Source organism: Lipotes vexillifer, unplaced genomic scaffold, assembly GCF_000442215.2.
Source record: "Lipotes vexillifer unplaced genomic scaffold, Lipotes_vexillifer_v1.1 scaffold797, whole genome shotgun sequence".
NCBI classification, from domain to species: domain Eukaryota; kingdom Metazoa; phylum Chordata; class Mammalia; order Artiodactyla; family Lipotidae; genus Lipotes; species Lipotes vexillifer.
Genome location: NW_006793733.1, coordinates 99,987 through 124,752, shown reverse-complemented (window position 1 = coordinate 124,752; position 24,766 = coordinate 99,987). Strand labels below are relative to the sequence as shown.

The 24,766-nt window shown below is 34.3% G+C and overlaps 1 protein-coding gene across 1 annotated transcript in view; it reads left to right on the top strand.

The window, feature by feature from the left end:
• The window catches only part of LRRC7 (leucine rich repeat containing 7), a gene marked incomplete at its 3' end in the record, with an annotated part of 372,290 nt that overhangs the window by 255,838 nt on the left and 91,686 nt on the right, over nucleotides 1–24,766 (top strand). Inside the window, exons 9-12 of the mRNA XM_007466671.1 lie at nucleotides 388–532; nucleotides 6,161–6,233; nucleotides 20,570–20,699; nucleotides 21,696–21,811. Of these exons, the coding sequence (XP_007466733.1) occupies nucleotides 388–532; nucleotides 6,161–6,233; nucleotides 20,570–20,699; nucleotides 21,696–21,811 (464 nt within the window). The remainder of the gene's footprint in view (nucleotides 1–387; nucleotides 533–6,160; nucleotides 6,234–20,569; nucleotides 20,700–21,695; nucleotides 21,812–24,766) is intronic.

The window sequence follows — 24,766 nt, the reverse complement described above, 5'->3', positions numbered from 1 at the left end:
TTATGGATCTACCACATTTTGTTTAACTGTTCATCATTTGATGGACATTGGGTTGTTTCTACTTTTTGCCTGTTGTGAATAACACTGCTTTGAACATTTGTGTTTCTTTGTGGATGTATATTTCATTCTTGAGTATGTACCTAGGGATTTCTGGTCACATGGAAACTCTGTTTAATATTTTGAGGAATGGCCAAACTGTTTTCCAAAGTGGCTATATAATTTTACATTCCTCCTAGAAATGTATGAGGGTTATGGTTTCTCCACATTCTTGCCAAAACTTGTTATTGTTGAATTTGCTTTTAAAATTATAGTGTTGTGGTTTTTACAACTTTAACATATTTCCTGAAAGTTTCTCAACTAACCCTGAGTTTATGCAATGTCATCAAGTCTATAGGGAAGTTAAAGATGTTGGTATACCTGGATATGTCAAAAAACAGAATAGAAACGGTTGACTTGGACATTTCTGGATGTGAAGCCCTGGAGGACCTCTTACTGTCATCCAATATGTTGCAACAGTTGCCTGACTCTATAGGTGAGAATGTAATATCTCATCACGGATGTTTATGTCAAATATACTGTTTTCTATAGTTTGTTCGCAGATGTAGGGTATATACTCTAAGCATGATATTAATAAATTAGCATGATCATTATTCAAGGTGATGAAATATTTTACCAATATCTTAAAATGAAATGGTTACTATAGTTGTCAAACTCAAGAAGACTCTCCTATTAAAATGATCCTACTAAATTGATATATTTTAAATAATTTTAGATCTCCTAAGTTGTAAAATGTTGTTAAAAGGAGTATATATCTTAGATTTAAGTACTTTGATAAACATGTATGTCTCCTTTTATTACTATAGAATTACAGTAGCTTCTATCCACAGTGTGGCTATATTCTATTTTTAATATTATTGTAACATCAATATAATTAGGAAGAACAATAAATATGAAATATCTTCATATTTCTATTATTCAAAAAAGACATCTCACCTTTATATTTAAGATTCATGAGACCAGATATTTTGTCTGTTAGTATATATTAACCACTCAATCTATTTTTGTCATAACTTTTTATCTGAGTAAAATAATGAAAGAATCTAATTTAAATATGAGTAAACCTTTTGTATGTATATCTTATTATTATTATTTATGAGAGGAAACAGCTAGGAGAGTAATCATCAAACTACTTAACTTTGGAATGTAGTTTTTAACACTCTGAATTAGATGTTTCATATGTCTGGAACTTATTAATGCTTCTAAAAATTGAGTCACAACCTAGGTAGCCTGATTGAAGGGAAGTTAGAAGACAAAACAGTTTCGCAAATTTTTCTTCAATATTTTATTGCTTCCATTTTCACTATTCTTTCAGGCTAATAGCGAATACTAGTTTTAACAGAACAGGCTGCCTTTTCTTTCTTTGTAGATTTGATGACTTTTTAATTTATATAATTATATATTTTTATAACAGTGTTTCTCCAACTTCTTCCACCATAAGACTTATCTGAGAGCTTTATTAAACAGTTCCACATTTCCAGGCTCGTTCTGTGAAAAGTCTGATTCAATAAATGCGTAATAAGCCCTCTGTTCTATATTCTTGTTAAATATCCTAGATGAAACTTATGATCAGATAAGCTTAGAAAATACTATTTAGTGTTGTAGAAGGTAAGGAAATATAATAGTTTAAAAGAGCATCCTCTAGTCAAGATGATAGAGATGGTCATCTGGTCAAGATAACCATATGGTCAAAATACATATCTTACTCTCCTACTCAATCACCACTCCATACCTCTTCAAAGACACAATGAGAATGGAAAAACTATATTAGAAGAACATATTTTTGTTCATTACTGCCTCTTCTATACAAAGAATTATGCCTGGTGTATGGTAAGTGCTCCTTAATTATTTAGTAAATAAAATAATTTTACCCTGCTTAAGAAGAATGAACATATACCTGGATTTGAGACATAATGGGAACACAGCAATGACCCAATGACCCCAGGCCTGACTGATGGGCTTCAGACCACAAACAGAAGTGGCAGCCATAAATTGTTCCTGCAGTAAAAAAAAAAAGACCTTAAGCATAACAGAAGAATACAGACTTACAGGGACTGAGGCAGGGAAGGGACCCTTTTCTGCAAAGAGAGACTTGAAAAAACCTGCAACTAATATGTAGAGCTAGGGTGGAAGGAGAGAACAGATACAGATTCACTGCTGAAAATTATGGCCCGTCACAAGCTGGTTTGGACTGAATCTGCAATATCCACATCAAATGAGAGTACCATGTTGCTAATATAAGACTCGTTCTGAACTCCAGAAACTTGAGGGTCAGGTGGAGGTAACCATAAGAGTGCCAGACAGGGAGGGGTGAGCATAGGTAAGGAAAAAATATTCACCCTCACAAATGGGCATGAAAACAAAAATTTTAAAGGAAAACTAATGTTACAACAACCCAAAACTCAAACAATAGGAAAATTTACCCCAAGGGAAACCAAAATTATCAAGCAATGTAAAAAAAAAATTTTAAGTGGATGCAGATCCTCAAATAGATAAAAGGAAGAATAACATTTGTAAAAATAAAAATAACTTATAAAACACAAACAGGAGCTATGACTACGAACAAGTGGTTATAAAAAAGAACCAATTAGAAATTCTGGAAATGAAAATGTCACATAGTGAAATAAAAGATTATTTGTTTAAAATATCTTCCATTAAGAAAGCAGACTAGGGAATTAGCCTTCTGGTCTGGGGAAGGCAGCATGTATAGATGGTAGAAAATATCAGATTAGATCCTAGGATGATAAAACAGACCAGCACAGGCAGGTGGTATAACATATTTAACACCTTCACTTAGAATCTGAGTGGTTCTCAAATTAAGAAAGTAACTTGTTAGTAGCTTACTCCTGGAACTATCTTTGTACCCTATTGACCTTTTAGGGAAAATTGCATTTATACATCTGCAGAGTTGCCAGAGTACCTGATTATACACATAGAATGGCTGACTTTCCTCTAAGAATTTCCTTCTTGGTCAAGAGAAATACCTGGGAACTCTGTTCAAAGGTCCTAAAGTAATTTGTTGATTCTGATTGGATGGTAAATTGCATCTCTTCTTGTTTATTTGAGCATGGATCATCTATTGAACTACCAACATTTAAAAGAATCAAAGACAAGAAACGTCACAGTATTAATAAAGGGAAATAGCAACTAAAATAAAATCTTTGCTTCCTTTACACCTATTTTAATTCTGCAGTTGTGGGGTATTTGAATAGAGTGATATATTCAACAATGAACCCTGTATGCTGAGTCCCTTTCCTTGTGCTGGTTGCAGGGAAAATGAAGGGGGCTCTTTACATTTTCAAGATGGAGCTTTAATAATCAGCTTCTTTGGATAGCAGAGAAACTCAGTAAAGGAGAATATAATTTTTTTACTTTCCAAAATAATTTATCTTATTCACTTAGTGGTTAAAGACACAGGTTTTGTAGTCAAGCTACCCGAGTTCGAAGTCTGGCTTTTCTACCTTACTAAATGTGTGACTTTACACTAGCTACTTAAACTCTCTGTGCCTCAGTTTTATCATCTTTTAAGTGGGGAAGTAATAGTACCTGCATCAAGGGATTATTTTGAGAAATAAATGAATTAATATATGTAAAATTGCTTAGAACAGTACCTGGCACATAGTAAATGTTCAATCAATGTTAGGTACTATAATAATATAATAATCATTATAATCTTAGATATGATGAGTGCACAGCCATTTGGCCTTCAAAATTATATTATCTAGGGTAAATGCCATGTAAATATTAGCTATTTTTGATATTAATGTTTAATACATTGCTGCTTATTATATATTTATATGTAAGTAGCTAAAATAGCAAAAAAAGCCTCCTTTTTCTTTCTCTTCAGTATATCTGAGTTGGTAATATAGGATAAAGAGGTGGGGAATTGAGGAAGAAATAGGATAAAGTACCTTTGGTGCCTGAGGGTAGAAGAGAGTCCAAGCAGATATGATATAGCTATGTAGTATTTATCTGCAAGAGGAAGTCATGAGCAACAGAGCTGAGGCTGGTGGCCTATTTCCACTCCAAGGACAACCAGATTCCTACCGAAGCTCCAGAATGTGTCCAAAGGGCACACCCTTGGCTGGAATATGTGAGTGACAAAGTAGCCACACCACAAATGAGTGAAGTTCCCTTAAGTCCACAGATGTGGAACTAAGAAGGGAGCCCTAACTCACTTCAACCTTTAAAGCTATAGAAGCTTCTGTCAATTGTCAGAGCCACTACTCCATTCTTCAAAAAAAAATCTGTTGCATCAATCTTTTGGCCTTAATCCCTATCCTGCCTCGAAATTTTCTCACCACTACTTCAGACCTAGGAACTGTGATTCTCTTAAAGACTGCTTTGCAACCTGGTTTCATGTTTGCAGAGCCATCTGTAACCCAGCCCAAAATTTCTCGTGACCGAATCAAGCAATGTTGAGACTGTCAGCCCTCCTCTGGCTCCACTGGTGGGCAGGGGCAGTAGTTTGATCAGGACTACAACTCATTTAGCTGTAATTCATAGTCCCCTGTTGTCTTTTCACAATTGATGAACAAGCTTAGGAGTTCTTTTATATTTCCAAGGTCTATAGTTTCTTACATATGCACCAGAGAAGCTAAAGTGATTCAGCCACCCTTTGAGCATAGATGAATATGGCAGTGGGTATTCAAATTTCAGAGATAAATTACCCCAGTGAGAATTGTCTTCTTTCTCAGGTGCTACTGTTTTCAGCCATGTCTCCTAACAGCACAAGCTGATGTATTAATCTCCAAATATTGTAGGTATTTTCTCACAGCAGTCTGGTAGTGATAACATTTCTCTCCACTAGAGCAGAAATTCTGAGTGCTTCTGCAGAATACGTAACTGAGCATAGTGAAACTTAAAGTGCAACAATAGCTTTATTTCAGACTTCTTGTGACTTACTTTTTGCCTTTAAGGTATGCTCAAAATACTTGAGGTGGGTAGACATGAGCTATAGCAGTGCTTCTGAGAGCATGTTCGCAAAACACCACTATACAAGATACTCTGTGCATACACACAAGTTGCCCAATAACTTTACCGTCACCCTGTTACATTAGTATATTACAAATTCCTAGAAAAACTTCATTAAAGAAATATGGTTGATTTTGTTTAATTTTGATTTCCCAAACGCATTCAACCATGGAAGCTACTATATCCATCAGAACAAGTTTTCTGCAAAACAAGTCGTCTATAGTGTATATCTATATTCCACTGTAAAACAAAAATTAGCCACTGTTAATGCTTTGTCTCGGATTTTAGCTATTTAAGCCATATTGATACAATGGGTTCTGTTACGGCCGGGTAAAGGAAGCTGTTCTTCAATTACTCTGTGGTTTTTGCTCTTTAAAACCCTGGGAGTAGGAGTAGATCAAGCAGTAAAGGTATGGAGGGCATAAATTAGACAGTGAAATATAAATAGTTGGAACATCAATTCTTGGCCAGTTCTACTTGATAGATTAAAAGCTACAAGTTTTTGTGCTTACTGCTGATCCAAGTCAGGGATTTATGGTAACAGAAAGAGTATGAAGTCATACATTGTAATTTTCCAAGTCGATAATTATAACCACTACACTGCATTACTTCAGTACCCATTTGTTGATTATTAGGCTTAATTCAGATTTGTTTTCAATTTGTATCACAACAGGAATGTTAGTTATTAGTGCTTATGAGTTAGTAAAATACCAAACACAGCTGGCTTGAAAAGTTTCATCTGGTCCATTTGCTGCATAATAGAAAAGGGAAATGTGGTAGTAGTACTGCCAGCTCAGGTTTCTGTGGAGCCCTATGTTTTGTTTATTGTCTCCACCAATGTACTTGAACTCTCATTGATGTAAGTAAAATTTTTGTAACTGGAAGGTTAAAACTAGACACACGAATACCAGTTTGTAGGTTGATAAAGCAGAGTGCAGCCAATTAGCATGACAAACACTCATCACCCAATCAAGTGATGTTGAGACTGTCAGCCCTCCTCTGGCTCCACTGGTGGGCAGGGGCAGTAGTTTGATTAGGATTACAACTCATAAAAAGCGATTCCTTTTATATTGTATTTTTTGTCAGAAATCTATTCTTATATATTAATATATCTTCTTCTCTGTTTTAGGTTTGTTGAAAAAACTAACTACTCTAAAAGTAGATGACAATCAACTTACAATGCTACCCAATACAATCGGAAAGTAAGTGACAAAGTTTCATACCAGTCAGTCTCTCTAAAGCCAGAAACAAAAGAATATATTGAGTTTTCTACTTTCACACATTTTCTGCTAGAGTTATCAATAATTTTGTTCATATGTAAACTCATTTTAGACCACATTTTATTTAGTTATATATTTGTATATAATTTATCTTAATTTAGTTTTATATTTAGACACTGCATTGACACCCAACTACATATTGATAATATCATAAGAAATACTTAACCATCACTTTCATAAGCAAAGTGATTACCCAGACCTTCAATTATACCATTGCCTGTAATTTTCCAGATACTATTAATTTGATGTTTTTGACTGAGTAGCAGCTCTAAATTCACTTATGTCTTACAAAATCAAATCAATTTTTATAAGATCTGCATTATGTATATGTTACCGTTACACTGTTAGTAAAATTTGATATTTGTGGAAACTTAATGTATTTTTAGACTTTACAGAGATAAGCATCTGTTTTAGCTTGCATTTTAAAAAGCTGCAAGGTGAAAGGTCATCATTGCCTTTTAAGGACAAACTATATTCCATTTACTTGATAGTGATTTATTTCTAATTTTATGTTGCCATTAATGTTTGATTTACAGTTCTTTAAGAAACATATGTATATTATTATCAGTGTTGCACTGAAGTTCTTTTGTTTACAACTTGTGTAAAGTGAGAAATCAATAAGCTGTCTTTATTCTAACATTTTTGTAAGGCCATCCTACAGGAATCTTGCCCCACATTTCATGTGAAGAATTATATAAATCCATAATTTAACAGATTTGAGTGTACTTGGGGTGGTGGGGAGAAAGCCTAGCTTTTTTAAAAAAAAACAGATTTATTAGCTATAATTGATGTACAATAAACTGCATATATTTAAAGTCTACAATTTGATGTTTTGACATTCATATAAAGCCATGAAGGGAAGTGTTAAAGAAATGGACTATATGACTATATTTTATTACAATAAAAAAAGGCAGAATAAAAAAACAGTAGGAAGTATATGTGAAATCTCTACCTTCTGCTCAGTTTTGCTGTGAACCTAAAACGGCTATAAAAATAAAGTCTATTTTAAAAAGAGGAAGAATGACTGACAAACTGTGGTTACTCAGACTTGAGTATTTGGCAGACATTTTGTCAAAAATGAACAAAGTGAGCTTGCCACTTCAAGGAAAACAACTGACAGAATTTGTTGCCAACAGTGAAATTTGAGCTATCAAGTAAAAATTAGAATTTTGGAAAATTTGTATCTGCCACTGTGAGTCTGACAGCTTCCCAATATTTAAAGCCTTTTCTGATAAGACTGGTGTGATATCACTGGTGTAATAATGAATGTGATTTGTTGATATTGTAATATGAAAATGTGTCAACATTTGGAAAATCTTTTCAACTCAGTGAAGCAACACTTTCCAAATGACCAATGCATGAGCTACAAAATCACACATGAGAAATAGACCCATTCAAAGTGCAAAAAGATTAGTTGATTTTAACACATTGGTATGAAAAGTAAGAAAAGTTCATTGAAGTATTTCAGATTCTACATTGCAATTACTGTATCCCCTAAAAAGACTGTGATTTGTTGAGTTTGGGTGTAGTATCAAAGAACAATCACAATTATCCAAAAAGACCATGAAAATACTCTTCCCTTTTCCAACTACCTATCTGTGTGAGTTTGGACTTTTTTATATATAACTTAATCAAAACAATATACCACAACAAATTGAATACAAAGCAGATATGAGAACCCAGTTGCCTTCTGTTAAGCTAAACATTGAAGAGATTCACAAAAATAAAAATGTCACTCTTCTCACTAAAGTTTTTTGTTTTGGAAAGTATACTTACTTTTATAAAACTGTGTTACCTACATTAACATGTCATGGGTTTATTATTGTTATTTAAGAATGAATAATAACTATTTTTAAATGCCTCTTTAAATTTATAATATTATGGATACCAATAGGTATAAACCATATTAAAAAAAGTACTTTAAGATTACCAATGATTTTTAAGAGTATAAAGAGTTCCTAAAATGAAAAAGTTTGAAGATTTCAGTTCTATAATACATCATGTCTTGGATGGTAAAATTGTGACAGCCATTGTCTAATGTGTTCTCACTTCAAGGTAGCACTTGTGGCAAAAGATAAACTAAATTTCTAAAATTTTATAGTATACCTTAATAAACAATCTGTATGAAGTAAAAATAATAATAATGATATAATGGCTTTGCTTTCTTTAGGGAATTCAGAACTGATAGATCAGAGATTAGCTCAAGGCTAGAGATAAAATTTGATTAGAACCCTATTTAATGGCGCCCCAGATCACATGCAGAAAGCGTTCTGTAAGTAGTGAAGTAGTCTTTATTTTATTATGAGACATTCTACCTAGAACTCTGTGCACCAAAATGTTCAGATCAGCTGCAATGACCAAAAATATTCTCATTCTGCACATCGAATGTTTCAATAGGTTAGACTTATCTTTGGTAATTTTTAATAGTCCAACTAGTAAAAATTGCTGAAAGAATTCATTTGTCAACATCTTTCACAGCTGAAATGGATTCCATGACTTTTGTGCCAAATGACTTATAAAATTGGTTATTTTTTTGTTGATCTTAAGTTGTGCCTAGGAGTTCCAGCCACTCTAATAATTGAATGTGTAATGAAAATAGTAACAAACAACTTTTTGTGTGTGCTCATATTGTGCCAGATACCATGTTTGATGCTTTACATGTATTCTTATTTAAAGGCCCCATCAACACTATTCAATGTGTATTATCTCCCCATCAACAGATGCAGAAACAGAGGCTGAGAGAAGTTATCAGATTTCAAAGCTAAGCTGCTAATTGACCTATGTTGCTTTTTTTTTAATTTAATTAATTAATTTATTATACAGCAGGTTCTTATTAGTTACCTATTTTATACATATTAGTGTATACATGTCAATCCCAATCTCCCAATTCATCCCACCACCACCACGCCCCATCCCCCCTTTCCCCGCTTGGTGTCCATACATGTGTCCTCTACATCTGCGTCTATATTTCTGCCTTGCAAACTGGTTCATGTGTACCATTTTTCTAGATTCCAGATATATGCATTAATATATGGTATTTGTTTTTCTCTTTCTGACTTACTTCACTCTGTATGATAGTCTCTAGGTCCATCCACGTCTCTACAAATGACCCAATTTCATTCCTTTTTATGGCTGAGTAATGTTCCATTGTATATATGTACCATATCTTCTTTATCCATTCATCTCTCGATGGGCATTTAGGTTACTTCCATGACCTATTGTAAATAGTGCTGCAATGAACACTGGGGTGCATGTGTCTTTTTGAATTATGGTTTTCTCAGGGTATATGCCCAGTAGTGGGATTGCTGGGTCCTACAATGCTTCTTAATATATGTTATAGTTTAGTCACACATTTTGTAATATTGGGTCATTTAAGAGCCCCATTGCTCTAAAGGTAAAAGATCTCCCATAGGAAGAGAAACCATATGCTAAACCTACTCTCTCTTAGCTTTGTAGCTTTGGAGAAAAGCAATAAAATCTCAAAAATTTGAATGGATATTTTAAAAAGTCATTCCATCATAGAATATGGTCAATGAGAAAGACTCAGAGAGTCTAAGTAACTATGCAAAGCTGGGTAAATCCCTTCTTTCCTATGGGCCTCAAACTCCTGAGGAATAATGCAAGGAGCACTGGCTTTGGAGTCAAATAGCATGGGTGTGAACCCTGGCTACGCCACTTACTGTGTGAACTTGGACAAATTATTTAAACTCTCAGTGGCTTAGTTTCTTCATTTGTAATTTCCACCTATGTCTAACATTCTAATTCTTTGATCCAGATGTTTAGTTTATATGATAGCAATATCCTAGATGGTAAATTCCAGTAATCTACTTACTAGACTGCTATAATAACAAGAAAATAAGCATTCTAGGTATCTGAATGCTAAAAACTGTGCTTCCCTCTATTCCCTAAGCATGGAAGGACACACAAGAAACTGGAAATGTACATGGCTTTGGGGAGGAGAATTTGGGGGCTGGGCAATAGAGTAAATAGGGAGACTTGCTTTTGTTGTACACCTTTTGTACTTTTTGAATGTCATATCATGTAATGTTATTCTAGTCAAAAAATTAAGAACAAAGTATGCGTGCACATGCACACACACACACCCTTCATTGGATAAAACCCAAATTTCTTCACACTAATATTCAAGTTTTTCCATATTCTAGTCTAGACTGGTGGTTCTCAACATGTGGTCCCCTGGTCAGCAGCATCAGCTTCAACTGGGAACCTGTTAGAAGTGCAAATTCTCAGAGACAATCCCAGGTTTACTGAATCAGAAACTCTGGACATTGGACCAGCGATCTGTGTATTAACAAGCCCTTCCAGGGATTCTGATGCATGCTAAAGTTTAAGAACCACTGACTGGATTCAGCTTACTTATACCTATCAGATAACTGTCTTCTCAAACCCTATTCCATTGTGCCTGCATCAGAATTACCTGAGATGCTGGTTTATTCTTTTTTTCTTTTTTTTTTTTTTTTTTTGCGGTACTAGGGCCTCTCGCTGTTGTGGCCTCTCCCGTTGCGGAGCACAGGCTCCGGACGCGCAGGCTCAGCGGCCATGGCTCACGGGCCTAGCCGGCACGTGGGATCTTCATGGACCGGGGCACGAACCCGTGTCCCCTGCATCGGCAGGCGGACTCTCAACCACTGCGCCACCAGGGAAGCCCGAGATGCTGTTTTAAAACGAAGCTCCCTGAGAGAAGTTTACCACAGCATTTGGTTGCTTTGGCTTTGGAGCCAGACCTTCTGGGTCCAAATCCTGGCTCTTCGATGTGCTATTGGGTAGAACCTTAGATTCGTCCTCAGTAAAAAGGAAATCATAGTAATAATGCCTACCTCATAAGAATGTTGTGAGGATTAAATGTGTTAATACATGGAAAGTGCTCACACATTTAATAAATGTTTTATAAAAATGAAGTCCAATAAGGTAAAGAGTTATTGACTTAAATCAGATTGGGGGTATTTGGATTCAAAAATATGCTTACTTGTTTTTACAACTTAATTCTTTTCCCTCTGTCCACCCAGACCACTGCAGCTTCCTCCTTTAAATTAAAAGCTCAGTACGCCTACTAACTAAACCAGCATTTCCTAAATTATATTCCTCAAAATAATCATTACTTGAGATTTTAATAGGTACGACATAAAGATAAGTTTCATGGACAAATAAGTTTTGTGAACTCTTTATACAAGTTAGAGAACACTCTAGCATGGTATTTTCCATTTCTTATATGTCTCTTATTTATCTTTTTTTTTAAAACATATTTATTGCTTTACAATGTTGTGTTAGTTTCTGCTGTATAACAAATTGAATCAGCTATATATATACATATATCCCCATATCCCCTCCCTCTTGCGTCTCCCTCCTACTCTCCCTATCCCACCCCTCTAGGTGGTCACAGAGCACTGAGCTGATCTCCCCGTGCTATGCGGCTGCTTCCCACTAGCTATCTATTTTACGTTTCGTAGTGTATACATGTCCATGCCACTCTCTCACTTCGTCCCAGCTTACCCTTCCCCCTCCCCGTGTCCTCAAGTCCATTCTCCACGTCTGCGTCTTTATTCCTGTCCTGCCCCTAGGTTGTTCAGAACCATTTATTTTATTTTATTTTTTAGATTCCATATATGTGTGTTAGCATACGGTATTTGTTTTTCTCTTTCTGACTTACTTCATTCTGTATGATAGACTCTAGGTCCAGCGACCTCACTACAAATAACTCAATTTCGTTTCTTTTTATGGCTGAGTAATATTCCATTGTATATATGTGCCACATCTTCTTTATCCATTCATCTGTCAATGGACACTTAAGTTGCTTCCATGTCCTGGCTATTGTAAATAGTGCTACAATGAACATTGTGGTTCATGACTCTTTTTGAATTATGGTTTTCTCCGGGTATATGCCCAGTAGTGGGATTGCTGGGTCATATGGTAGTTCTATTTGTAGTTTTTTAAGGAACCTCCATACTGTTCTCCATAGTGGCTGTATCAATTTACATTCCCACCAGTAAGTCTCTTATTTATCTTTTATATCATCATTTACCTTTAAATTATAAAGTCATGCCTTCCCAACTAGTATGTGGGCTCCTTAAAGGTTGGTATCATGTCTTGAACATGTTTAATCTCTTCATTATACCTAGGCAGTATGGCACAGGGGAATATTTGCAAGCCTTGGAACTAGACTGGCTTCTCCATTCATTAACTAATTGACCTTGGACACGTCATTTCACATCTCAGAGCTGTAGTTTTCTCATCTATAAAATGGAAATAATAATACATCTCTGAGGTTAGTGTGAGACAATGTTAGATAGCCTTCAATAAATTATAATAGTCATCAATAATAATAAGTAAAACCCCATTTATTTATTGATCCTTGCTTATGTTCATCTGTGTAAGGATTAGTAATATAACATGAATGAAAGATCCAGTTCTCAACAAGAAAAATGTTTTATACTTATTTACAAATATGATAATAATGTATTGTCTTATTCTGCTCAGGCTGCCATAACAAAGTAGCATAGACTGGGTGACTAAAACAGCAGAAATTTATTTCTCAGAGTTCTGGAAGCTGGGAAGTCCAAGATCAATGTGCTAGCAAGGTAGCATACATTGAATCCTCACTGATACTCTACATATCAGGCATTATCAACCAAGTTTATAGATTAAAAAACAGGGATTAATAAGTAGATAAAGTTCACTCAGATATTAAGTGGCCACACTAGAATTGGAACCCAAGCCTGTCTGAACATTTTCCGTGGAATTACATTACTTCTGTTAAGAGTTAAAAGTGAACTAAGAAAATGAAACCCAAAGTCATTTATTTTTATGTTTATTAGCATCTACATTAATAGAAGATTTAATAGTATCTAATGGTTTCTAATGGTCATAAATGATGTTAAAGTTTAATCATAGATTATCTATGTAGTATATTCACAATCCCTCTTGCCCATTAGCTAGGTAATTGAGGGTTAATGATACAGTAATATGTTCTCATCCAAGACTGATTCATGGAGACCAAACTAAAGCAGAGAAAAATGTGGAGAATGTTTTTAGAAAATTAAGTCAATATTGTTGCTGTTGTTTAATGTCAAGCATTACTACCTTGAGTAGTGTTGCTTGTACTGATATGTGATCTAAGGTAAAACCTTACCAAACACAACTCTTATAATATTTATACATGAATTTTAGCCATCATTGACATATCTTTTGTGTGTGTGTGTGTGCGTGTGTTTAATATCTTTATTGGAGTATAATTGCTTTACAGTTTTGTGTTAGTTTCTGCTGTATAACAAATTGAATCAGCTATACATATACATATATATCACCATATCCCCACCCTCTTGCGTCTCCCTCCCACCCTCCGTACCCCACCCCTCTAGGTGTTCACAAAGCACGGAGCTGATCTCCCTGTGCTATGCAGCTGCTTCCCACTAGCTATCTATTTTATATTTGGTAGTGTATATATGTCCATGCCACTCTCTCACATCGTCCCAGCTTACCCTGGCCCCTCCCCATGTCCTCAAGCCCATTCTCTATGTCTGCATCTTTATTCCTGTCCTGCCCCTGGGTTGCTCAGAAACTTTTTTTTTTTTTTTTTTTAGATTCCATATATGTGTGTTAGCATACGGTATTTGTTTTTCTCTTTCTGACTTACTTCATTCTGTATGATAGAATCTAGGTCCATCCACCTTACTACAAATAACTCAATTTCATTTCTTTTTATGGCTGAGTAATATTCCATTGTATATGTATGCCACATCTTCTTTATCCATTCATCTGTCAATGGACATTTAAGCTGCTTCCATGTCCTGGCTGTTGTAAATAGTGCTGCAATGAACATTGTGGTACATGACTCTTTTTGAATTATGGTTTTCTCTGGGTATATGCCCAGTAGTGGGATTGCAGGGTCATATGGTAGTTCTAATTTTAATTTTTTAAAGAAACCTCCATACTGTTCTCCATAGTGGCTGTATCAATTTACATTCCCACCAACAGTGTAAGAGGGCTCCCTTTTCTCCACACCCTCTCCAGCATTTATTGTTTGTAGATTTTTTGATGACGGCTATTCTGACTGGTGTGAAGTGATACCTCATTGTAGTTTTGATTTGCATTTCTCTAATGATTAGTGATGTTGAGCATCCTTTCATGTGTTTGTTGGCAATCTGTATATCTTCTCTGGAGAAATGTTTATTTAGGTCTTCCGCTTATTTTTGGATTGGGCTGTTTGGTTTCTTGATATTGAGCTGCATGAGCTGCTTGTATATTTTGGAGATTAATCCTTTGTCAGTTGTTTCGCTTGCAAATATTTTCTCCCATTCCGAGGGTTGTCTTTTGGTCTTGTTTATGGTTTACTTTGCTGTGCAAAAGCTTTGCAGTTTCATTAGGTCCCATTTGTTTATTTTTGTTTTTATTTCCATTTCTCTAGGAGGTGGGTCAAAAAGGATCTTGCTGTGATTTATGTCATAGAGTTTTCTGCCTATGTTTTCCTCTAAAAGTTTGATAGCGTCTGGCCTTACATTTAGGTCTTTAATCCATTTTGGGTTTATTTTCATATGTGGTGTTATGGAGTGTTCTAATTTCATTCTTTTACATGTAGCTGTCCAGTTTTCCCAGCACCACTTATTGAAGAGGCTGTCTTTTCTCCATTGTATATTTTTGCCTCCTTTGTCAAAGACAAGGTGACCATATGTGCATGTGTTTATCTCTGGGATTTCTATCCTGTTCCATTGATCTATCTTTCTGTTTTTGTGCCAGTACCATACTGTCTTGATTACTGTAGCTTTGTAGTATAGTCTGAAGTCCAGGAGCTTGATTCCTCCAGCTCTGTTTTTCTTTCTCAAGATTGCTTTGGCTATTTGGGGTCTTTTGTCTTTCCATACAAATTGAGAACTTTTTTTTCTAGTTCTGTGAAAAATGCCATTGGTAGTTTGATAGGGATTTTATTGATTCTGTAGATTGCTTTGGATAGTATAGTCATTTTCACAATGTTGATTCTTCCAATCCAAGAACATGGTATATCTCTCCATCTGTGTGTGTGTGTGTTTTAATGTTACTCTTGCCATATTTGCAAGTACTTTATTTAAAAATGTGTGGTCCCAGGACCAGGAGCTTCTACATCACCCACTAGCTTGTTTCAAATGCAGAATCTGGGCCCCACCCCAAATCACTGAATCTGAATCTGCATTTTAGCAAGTTCTGCTGGTGATTCATATGCACTCTAAAGTTTGGGAAGCACTGCTTTGAAGTACTTTATACTTCCTTTGCAGCTAGTTTTCACTAGCTGCTGTACTATTATAGATTATAGAGAAAACTTCTAAAAAAGGTAGCTTTTGGTCTATCTTTTTTTTTGTACAAAGGGTAATGTGGTTTCAGATGTACAGCAGGATGATTCCATATTTGTTTGTATTGCAAAATGATCACCACGATAAATCTAGTTAACATTTTTTCACCATACATAGTTACCTTTTGCTTGTGAAGAGAACTTTTAAGATCTACTCTCTTAGCAACTTTCAAGTACAGTATTGTTAACTATACGATGCTGTACATTACATCCCTATGACTTATTTATTTTATAACGGGGAGTTGGTCCCTTTTAGTCACCTTCACCCATTTTTTCTACCCCCTATCCCCTACTCCTGACAACCACCAAACTGTTCACTATATATGAGCTTGGTTGTGGGGTTTTTGTTTTACTTTTTTGTATTTTTGTTTTTAGATTCCACATATAAGTGAAATTGTATGGTGTTTGTCTTTCTCTGTCAGATTTATTTCACTTATTTTGGTCTATCTTTTGAATGCCAGTGATAATTTGAGTAAATGTGGTACAATGTATTCATATAGGATCCTGTGTTAAAATACCTTACGTGGTTTATAACAAGATAACCATCAATAAAGTCAGCTGGAATGTTAGATTTTGAATTTGAATCCTTTGAATTCAGAGATCATTGAAGAATGTGTGTTTTGCACATAATAGATTTTCTTTGTAACCCAAAAATGTAAAATACTTTCAGGCTATAAATTATTAATTCAGTATAGACCATGATGCAGTAAAAATGTTATCTTTTTATTGTAGGAAGTCCTCACTTTGCACAGTAGTGGGAACTATGAAAACAACCATGCACACTGAAACTATGCAAAATAGTCTTAAGAATCAATGGAGGAAATTATGATTGTTCTGACAAAAGATTAAAACTTTTCAAACATTAAATACTGTTGCTGTTGGTTATAAATGTATAGAGAAATGGAAAAATAATAAATCAACATGGATTTAATACACAGTCATTGTAAACATTAGGAACATCAAGAATTAAAGTGGGTTTTTTTAAAAAAAAGCTTATCAAAATTAGTTTGAACAGTGCTTGCCTTCTTTTCATTGTGTAAGTTGTAATTCAGAGTGAACATCTTTTCTATGAGTCAGTGAATTCTCATCCTCCTTTTAAGCTTGGATCAGCTTCCAAACTTTTATCCTTTGTGCTTTCAATACTATGAAATATCTCTGAGAGTTCCTTTAATGTAAAGTTTGTTGCCAGGGTCACTTCCTCTGAGACATCTTCATCCGTTTCATTACAACCACTTTCCTCATTGATGTCAACAAGTTTTCCTTCACTAAGTTCCTCTGACAGCAGATCTACAGGCTCTCCTATAGTGGCAGGCAGCATTCCCACAGTCAGCTGTTTCTTCTATAATTCCATGTATGTTCAGTTCAAATCCTGCCAAGTTATTTGCACAGTGTGCTAAAAGTTTCTGCTACAATGCATGAGTATTACTTGCTGTTATTTCCTGCCATGATGTTTGAATATTTTCAGTTGAATGCTTTATGTCATATTTCTTCCAAAACTCAGCTAAAGAAACTGTATGATCTCCAGTTGTAGCATCAATAGCCTCTTCAAAAGTCTGTGTAAGATAACAGGCCTTCAAAGTTGAAATAACTCCTTGGTCCACTGGTTGGATTAATGAAGTTGTTCTTGGTGATAAAAAGCAAATTTTCACATTTTCATCTAAATCTCTAAGAGAAATAAGATGACGAAGAGCATTATCCAACAGGAATAGCATTTTAAATGTTAAATTATGGTGCCTATAGTATCTCTATAGCCGATTGACAAGGCAACATAACTACAAGACTTACTGTCCGTGTGTAAACTGAATAGTGGATGTGCAGAGGCTGACCACTGACAGACTCAAAAAAGTAATATGACTAGTCACTGATCATGATGTACATCTGTTATTTACACAGCGATTTGTGGACTGAAGAGTTAGCAGCAAAGTTTGTACTTTATGCAGTTACTCACAGTTAATATACTGAGGTAATTGAAATTTGAGCCATGTTGTTGGGGGACTAATGTTATTTAAGGAAACCATGATAACTGAAATCTGTGCAAAGTAAGGAGTGCCTTACTATGATTCAAGACTAACTTCAAAAATGTTTTCATAAAAGAAAGAAAAATAAGAAACCTTAATTATATGATTTAATTGTTTAATTCTTTGACTTCTACCTCTGAGCATACATCTGAAGTTTTACTTTTGTAACATCTTTGTTGGAGTATAATTGCTTTACAATGGTGTGTTAGTTTCTGCTTTATAACAAAGTGAATCAGTTATACATATACATATGTCCCCATATCTCTTCCCTCTTGTGTCTCCCTCCCACCCTCCCAATCCCACCCCTCTAGATGGTCACAAAGCACCGAGCTGATCTCCCTGTGCTATGCAGCTACTTTCCACTAGCTATCAGTTTTACATTTGGTAGTGTATATATGTACATGCCACTGTCTCACTAGTTTTTATTTTTTAAAATCACTCGTACTTTCATGACCACTTGCTGAGTACATGACCACAAACCATAGACAGAAACCTCTTTCATTCAATTCTACCAAATTTTCTTAGTGTATTATATGTGTATGACACTGTGCTAGACTTTTTTTAAGAAACAAATAATCTGTTACTGGGTTTTCCACATACATTGATTTCTGCCCTCACCAATGCATACATACAGAGTCACACAGCCATGTATGTCTGGTACCCATTGACATGACCACCCCTGCATGTGTGGGCCTCAAAGGATTTAGAAATTAATTTCTCAGGGTTCACTAATAAAAAGAGAAAATATTTCCTGAGTGTGTATTTTATGGCAGGTATTGTGCTAAGTTCTTTATTTAACAGTATTTCATGAAATACTCAGAGAAACTGCATGAGGCAGGAATTACTAGTATCCTCACTGCAAATACAAAGAAACTAAGGCCTGTGGAAAAGTAATATGACTTGTCTATGCAAAAGGAAAAGCATTTGCTTAAGAGCTATTATTCACAGCTGAGTACTGTGTCTCACCACTTCTGGGTTTTAACCAGTTGAAGCTGTTAAGGACCATAAATCATGAGTTACCCTGATCAGGGTCAGACTGAACTTGACTGAATTAGATTCTTCCCTGACCCATGAATGACGGGACTTGATTTACCTACTTGTACACAGACTTGTGAACTTATTTCAACCCCTCCATAATGCAATTTTTTCATCTTTAATGAGCATGATCATCATGACCTCCTGTCACCACCCCCTTTTGGCACTGACTTTTCCCCCGCAGTGCACTGCTAAGTGAATTTCTTCTGAGTGTAAACAGGGAATGTTCCCTTTCCTGGCAGTAAATAAAATCAGCTTTGATTTTTGAACTCTGATCCTTGTTTTATTTTTTTTATTTTTTATTTCATTTTATTTTTTTTTTTATTTTTTGCGGTACGCGGGCCTCTCCCGTTGCAGAGCACAGGCCCCGGATGCGCAGGCTCAGCGGCCATGGCTCACGGGCCCAGCCGCTCCGCGGCATGTGGGATCTTCCCGGACCGGGGCACGAGCCCATGTCCCCTGCATCGGCAGGCGGACTCTCAACCACTGCGCCACCAGGGAAGCCCCTTGTTTTGTTTTTTGATACCCAAGATAATATGTCTAATAAGTGACAAGACTGGGACACAAATCCATTCTGACTAACTTAAAACCCAAATGCTTAATTTCTGTGTTCCCTTGTTAACTAAATTATGGGAATAAATTGCATTCAAGCCAGCTAGTTCCAAGATATAAAAAAGGGAAGTTGATTCTACAATATTACTCCAGCTAATTCTAATTCATTCTTCCCTTTACAATGGTGAGATCATCATCCTTGAGGGTTCCTTCCTATTACAGTAAAACAATGATATGAATGGTAATAGCAGTGTAATAATATTAACATCAATGACAGCTTAAATATAGCTAGCGCTTACTCTGTGCCAGGCATACTTTCTTTCCCAGCTATCTCAAACCAATGAAATGTCTTGTTCCCTTGTGATAGCTTGAAAATGCACGCATACAATTCCTTTCTGTAGATTTGGGGTAAAGCAGGCTAAGTTTGGAGTCGTGGAGATTGTGGCAAACTGGAGAGCTGTGGTCATTTGAAGACAGCAGTCATTACTCTGTTTCAATTATTGTCATGCAAAAATAAAGGCCCAGTATTTGCAGATCTTCTTTTTCAAAAGGGACCAAAAGTCTGGGTCATTATGTAGAGTTTACCACTTTTTAAAATACTATGTAAACCAACCAAAACACATCTGCAGGCTCAAATGAGCCCTGTTCGTAGCCTCTGCTACTGATGCACAGGCTGAGAGGCAAGAAAGTAGAGTGGAGCCATATTGTCTGCATTTAGGTACTAGTTTTCCTACTTTGTGTGGCCTTGGTCAAGTTACTTAGCCTCTTTTTGCCTCAATTTCCTTGTGTGTAAAATGGGTTTAAAATAATAGATATCTGCTAGAGTTATTTTAAAGAAAAGAGTAGTTATTTTTATCTCTAAAATGCTTAGTTAAAATACCTAGCATTTAATCAGTGTTTTTGTTGTTAATATTTTGCCCCCCTTATCGTCCCTTTCTTGGACCTGCCCTCTATACCCTTCTACCTGCCCATGCCAGTTATATGCACTCATTCCAAGGATATATATACATTATGAGCCTCTGACTATATGTGACACCTAAGTTGTATAAAAACAAACAAACAAAACCTTTTGTCATTCTCAATGGCTCATTTAAATGACAGGTGAATTAAGAAAGGAGAAAAATGAACTACATTTATTTCAGCAAATTGAACACTTATTAAATGGTATTGAACCATTTGGTTGAACTGATAAATTAACATATAATATTACATAGTCGCTAGCTAAATAATTTGGTTGGTGAATTTGAATACATGGCTTTTCCAAAACTTTTGTGCCACAGGACCTTTTAAAATGTCTAACTAATGTATTTAATTTTCAGTTTATCTTTATTAGAAGAATTTGACTGTAGCTGTAATGAACTGGAGTCACTACCTTCTACTATTGGCTACCTTCACAGTCTTCGAACATTAGCAGTCGATGAGAATTTCCTTCCAGAATTACCCAGAGAAGTGAGGAATAAACTTGTTTCTATTAATTTCTTTTAATGAATCTGTTTGGGGATTAAATCTTAACAGTTTCAGTAGCAGTGTAGCTTACGAGTTGAGCTGTGAATATATACAGGAATTATTTATTTGTTAATAATTCTTTTTTAAATGGCAAGTTATAAGTTCTTATATTTGACCCAGGAAATACATTTGATTTAAACACTGCTTGCCAAAAATAGTAATATCATATTATAAATTAGTTCATGCTAAGGAATACAATTTTAATTAATCCAACTTATATATTTTGCTTTTAAAAACAATAAATTAATTTTGAGATAACTATACTTCCAGTTCTAAGTGAAAGTTTTTAATATAAATAAGTTTTTTAAAGTATCATGTTGCATAATTGTTTTAACTTCAGGATCCACCAAAATGGTCCATTAGCATTCATCTCTAAATGGGACTTTCATGTATTCATGTCAAGAAAAAACTGTGAAGTATATTTTCAATTTAACATTTTCTATTAAATGCTTTCATAATACAGGAACAATAATTCATATATCATTATTTAGAGACAAAAGTTATGAGTAAAAATAAAAATACCATTGTAACATTAAATAAAACTAACTTTTCAAAGGAAATATCAACAATATTTCATTTTTGAGTATATATGATCTATTATAAACATAGATTATTAGTACTTATTCGGATAGACAAAAACAATGTGATTTATGAAAACAATGAAACTAACAAGTATTCTAGTCATAAAATTAAAAAGAAAATTTTTCCTTCATAATATGTAAAAAAATATGATACACAGTCTTAATATCTAAAGGAATATATGTATTATAGACATATTGTAGAGAGTGAGATTATAAAAAATAAAATAATACATATATTGATAGTCTTAAAAGTGATAAATTTATAAATTAATTAAATTACTTTATGAATTATAAATGTTAGTATAAAAATAGTTTACACTGTGATTCTTTACTTTTTTTTTTCTTTTGTTACCCATAGATTGGAAGCTGTAAGAATGTAACAGTTATGTCTCTACGTTCCAATAAACTGGAATTTCTTCCTGAAGAGATTGGACAGATGCAGAAACTAAGAGTCTTAAATTTGAGTGACAACAGGTATTTCTGCAATATTTCACAATCACATATTAGTTATTTTCTAAAAGCAAATTATTGTTTCTTATCAATAATTTTGAAAAATTTTTCTGTGTCTTATAAAGTATATGCAATGCAAATATTTATATAAGTATGCAAATATCCATTTAGAAAATAGCAGAAGCTAAATTGTTTTTAAACTGATATTTCAAACTTTTATTGTTTGATTATATAGAAACATATATTGTATATTAAAATTATGTAAAATTTATACACCCAAATTTATGTACCAAAACCCTCCCATATGCAGAAAGCATAATATTATGAAAACATGGAAAAATAATTGTAGTGAAAGTCTACAAAATTTATTAATAAAAATATGTACACAGTTATGTATGTATGCATACATATATGTTTTCATGTATATATTTATGTCTCCAGTAAATTAACTGAGCTATGTATGTACTGTCCACACCACCAGAACACTGGTGAGAATATTGCCAAGAAGCTAGTACTCAAAAGTCATGAGGTTTGCACATTATAGTAAAGACAACCAAATGGTTATTTAATCATGTTCTGAAAAGGATGAACAAAGAAAGGATAGGTCCTCTTCTTGTGACAAAGTTGTTATATTGGTGAATGGGTGAAAATGCTGTTCATCTTTATTTCTACCACGGTCATCCTCAAATAGGAAAGGATAAAAATCAATACTGACTAAAAATAACTTCTAAGAAGATAAAGTGATTGTGGATTAGAATAGACTACTTGAACTCTTTGTTTTCATTAAGTTTCAGTCAGATAAATGATAATATGAGACTGCAACAAAACTAACAAAGATTAGCTTTTATGGAATCACAGAGAATGTTCAGATTCTAAGGTTTCACTAAGTGTGGGAGTTGTCATTTGTTTGTTAGTTTGTCTAAGAAAAAACTACTAATGTGAATTTCAAAAACCATTCACTTAGTAGCTTAAAATATTCCATGTAAGAAATAAAATCTTTTTTTAAAGGCTTTGGAATTTTTTTTTTTTTTTTTAAATCAAGGTGACACGGAAGCTTCATAGCTTGGTGCATCAAGAGTAATTCATGTCAAATCAACCCCATTTCTTGTTTTGACTCTTAACAGACAAGATAATGAAGGAAATGCATTAAATGTTGTGCCCAACTTTCAGTAAGACATTTTTCAGAATTTTCTAATTATATTCTTGTGAATAAGATTAGAAACATGGTCGTAGAGATACCATAGGAAGATGAATTCCAGTGGATTCAATTACAGTCCCCAGTGGAACCAACCTCCATTATTGTCAACCTGGAGGGAGGGTTTTCATGGTGAGCTGGAAGTCTCTCCTAAATACTTGGTCTGCTCAAATTTTATACATTAATAATTTACATGATGATATGGAAAATATGCTTATAAAATATTTTTAAATGTCCCATAGTTAGGACTCCTAATGGAGTTATTTATCCAACAAATATAGCACATGTGAGTATGTACCATAGGACAGCACATTGCTAAATGCCAATGCAAAAGATTTTAATAAGACATTGAGAATCTCATAACAGTAAGAGTTCAAAATACTTCATCTGGCCAGAAATATAAGCTAGGTTGTCTTCTAATACAGTGATTGGAACATAGTATAGAGCCAAATTAATATTTTTAAATTGATGAATTAATCAATGAATCTTAACCTGAGATTAAAATCAACATTCAGTCAAAGCTGAGGCTAAAGTTGAACATCACTGTCAGAGAATAAACTGCTTGCATAAAAGATTAAATATTAAATATTATCCAAAAGTCATGATTATTCCAATTTTATATTTAAAATGTAATAAATTTTAGAAGTTTGTCATTATAGTTCAGGAACAATGATTCTTTTACACTGTCAACTGTAAGATTGCTCCTGTGATCAATACACCACACAGTTATGATACTAAATAAATGCTCACTTTCAATGGTGGTCACTGGAAGAACAAGGAAAAATGAGGGTAACATCCTTTTCTGACAGTTTCTTTCCATACTCTACATTTATGATTTGACTGATGATTTATCATGGATATTGTATATGATTCTGGACAGTTTTCCCCTCATGTAATTTTTATGTGGCAGAATTGATATTCTACTTTTAATTCATCTCCACATGATGTAAAAACTTCTCCTCATAACACATTACTTCATAATTTCTGACTTAAATAACTAAAAAATTAGAAAACTTTAATGGACAGTTTAGTTTAATGTTATAAATGCTAGTATAAAAAATAATTATATTAAAAATAATTGTGATATAATTTAATCCGTTATTCTTTATATATTTATTTATGTTTTACAAGTTTCTGTTAGCTCAGAAAGGTTATTATATCCTTCCTAAACTTACCTAGCTAATACACACTCTGTTGATATGTTTCTTGGCTTGTCAATATCTTTTCATATTTATTAAATTATTTGATAGTGCTTAATTGCTTTTGCATATACAATTAACTGCTTCCACAATCCTTATTAATTATTATAACATTTTCCACTTCTGTTATCAAAAGATATTCATCATTTGACTGATAGAATTCCAACATATTAAAGACTTTCAAGGAAATTTTCATTCCAAGTCATATCTAAAATGTTTGTATTCGAAAGTAAACATGCAGAAAGTAATAAATTCATTGGTGTGCCTTGTTTGTATCATTCACTCTGTTGACTAGCTATGGTGGTAACCCATGTAATGACAATATATTGATCATACACAATTTCAGGGATATCATACAGTATGTTGAAGCAGGCAGTTGGTGATTTGGCCCTCCACAGGCTGAAGCCAAAGCTAAATAGATAATTTTGATTGAATACCAAGGCTGATGCCAACTTCACTTATCTCAAAATGCTATTTTTAAAGATTCCCTCTTTGAATATCTATTACACAATATATGAAGGGTGAAAGAACAAAAGGACACGCTTTCAGGAGCTGTAAATTCCTTTCGAGGTAAGGTGGAAATGG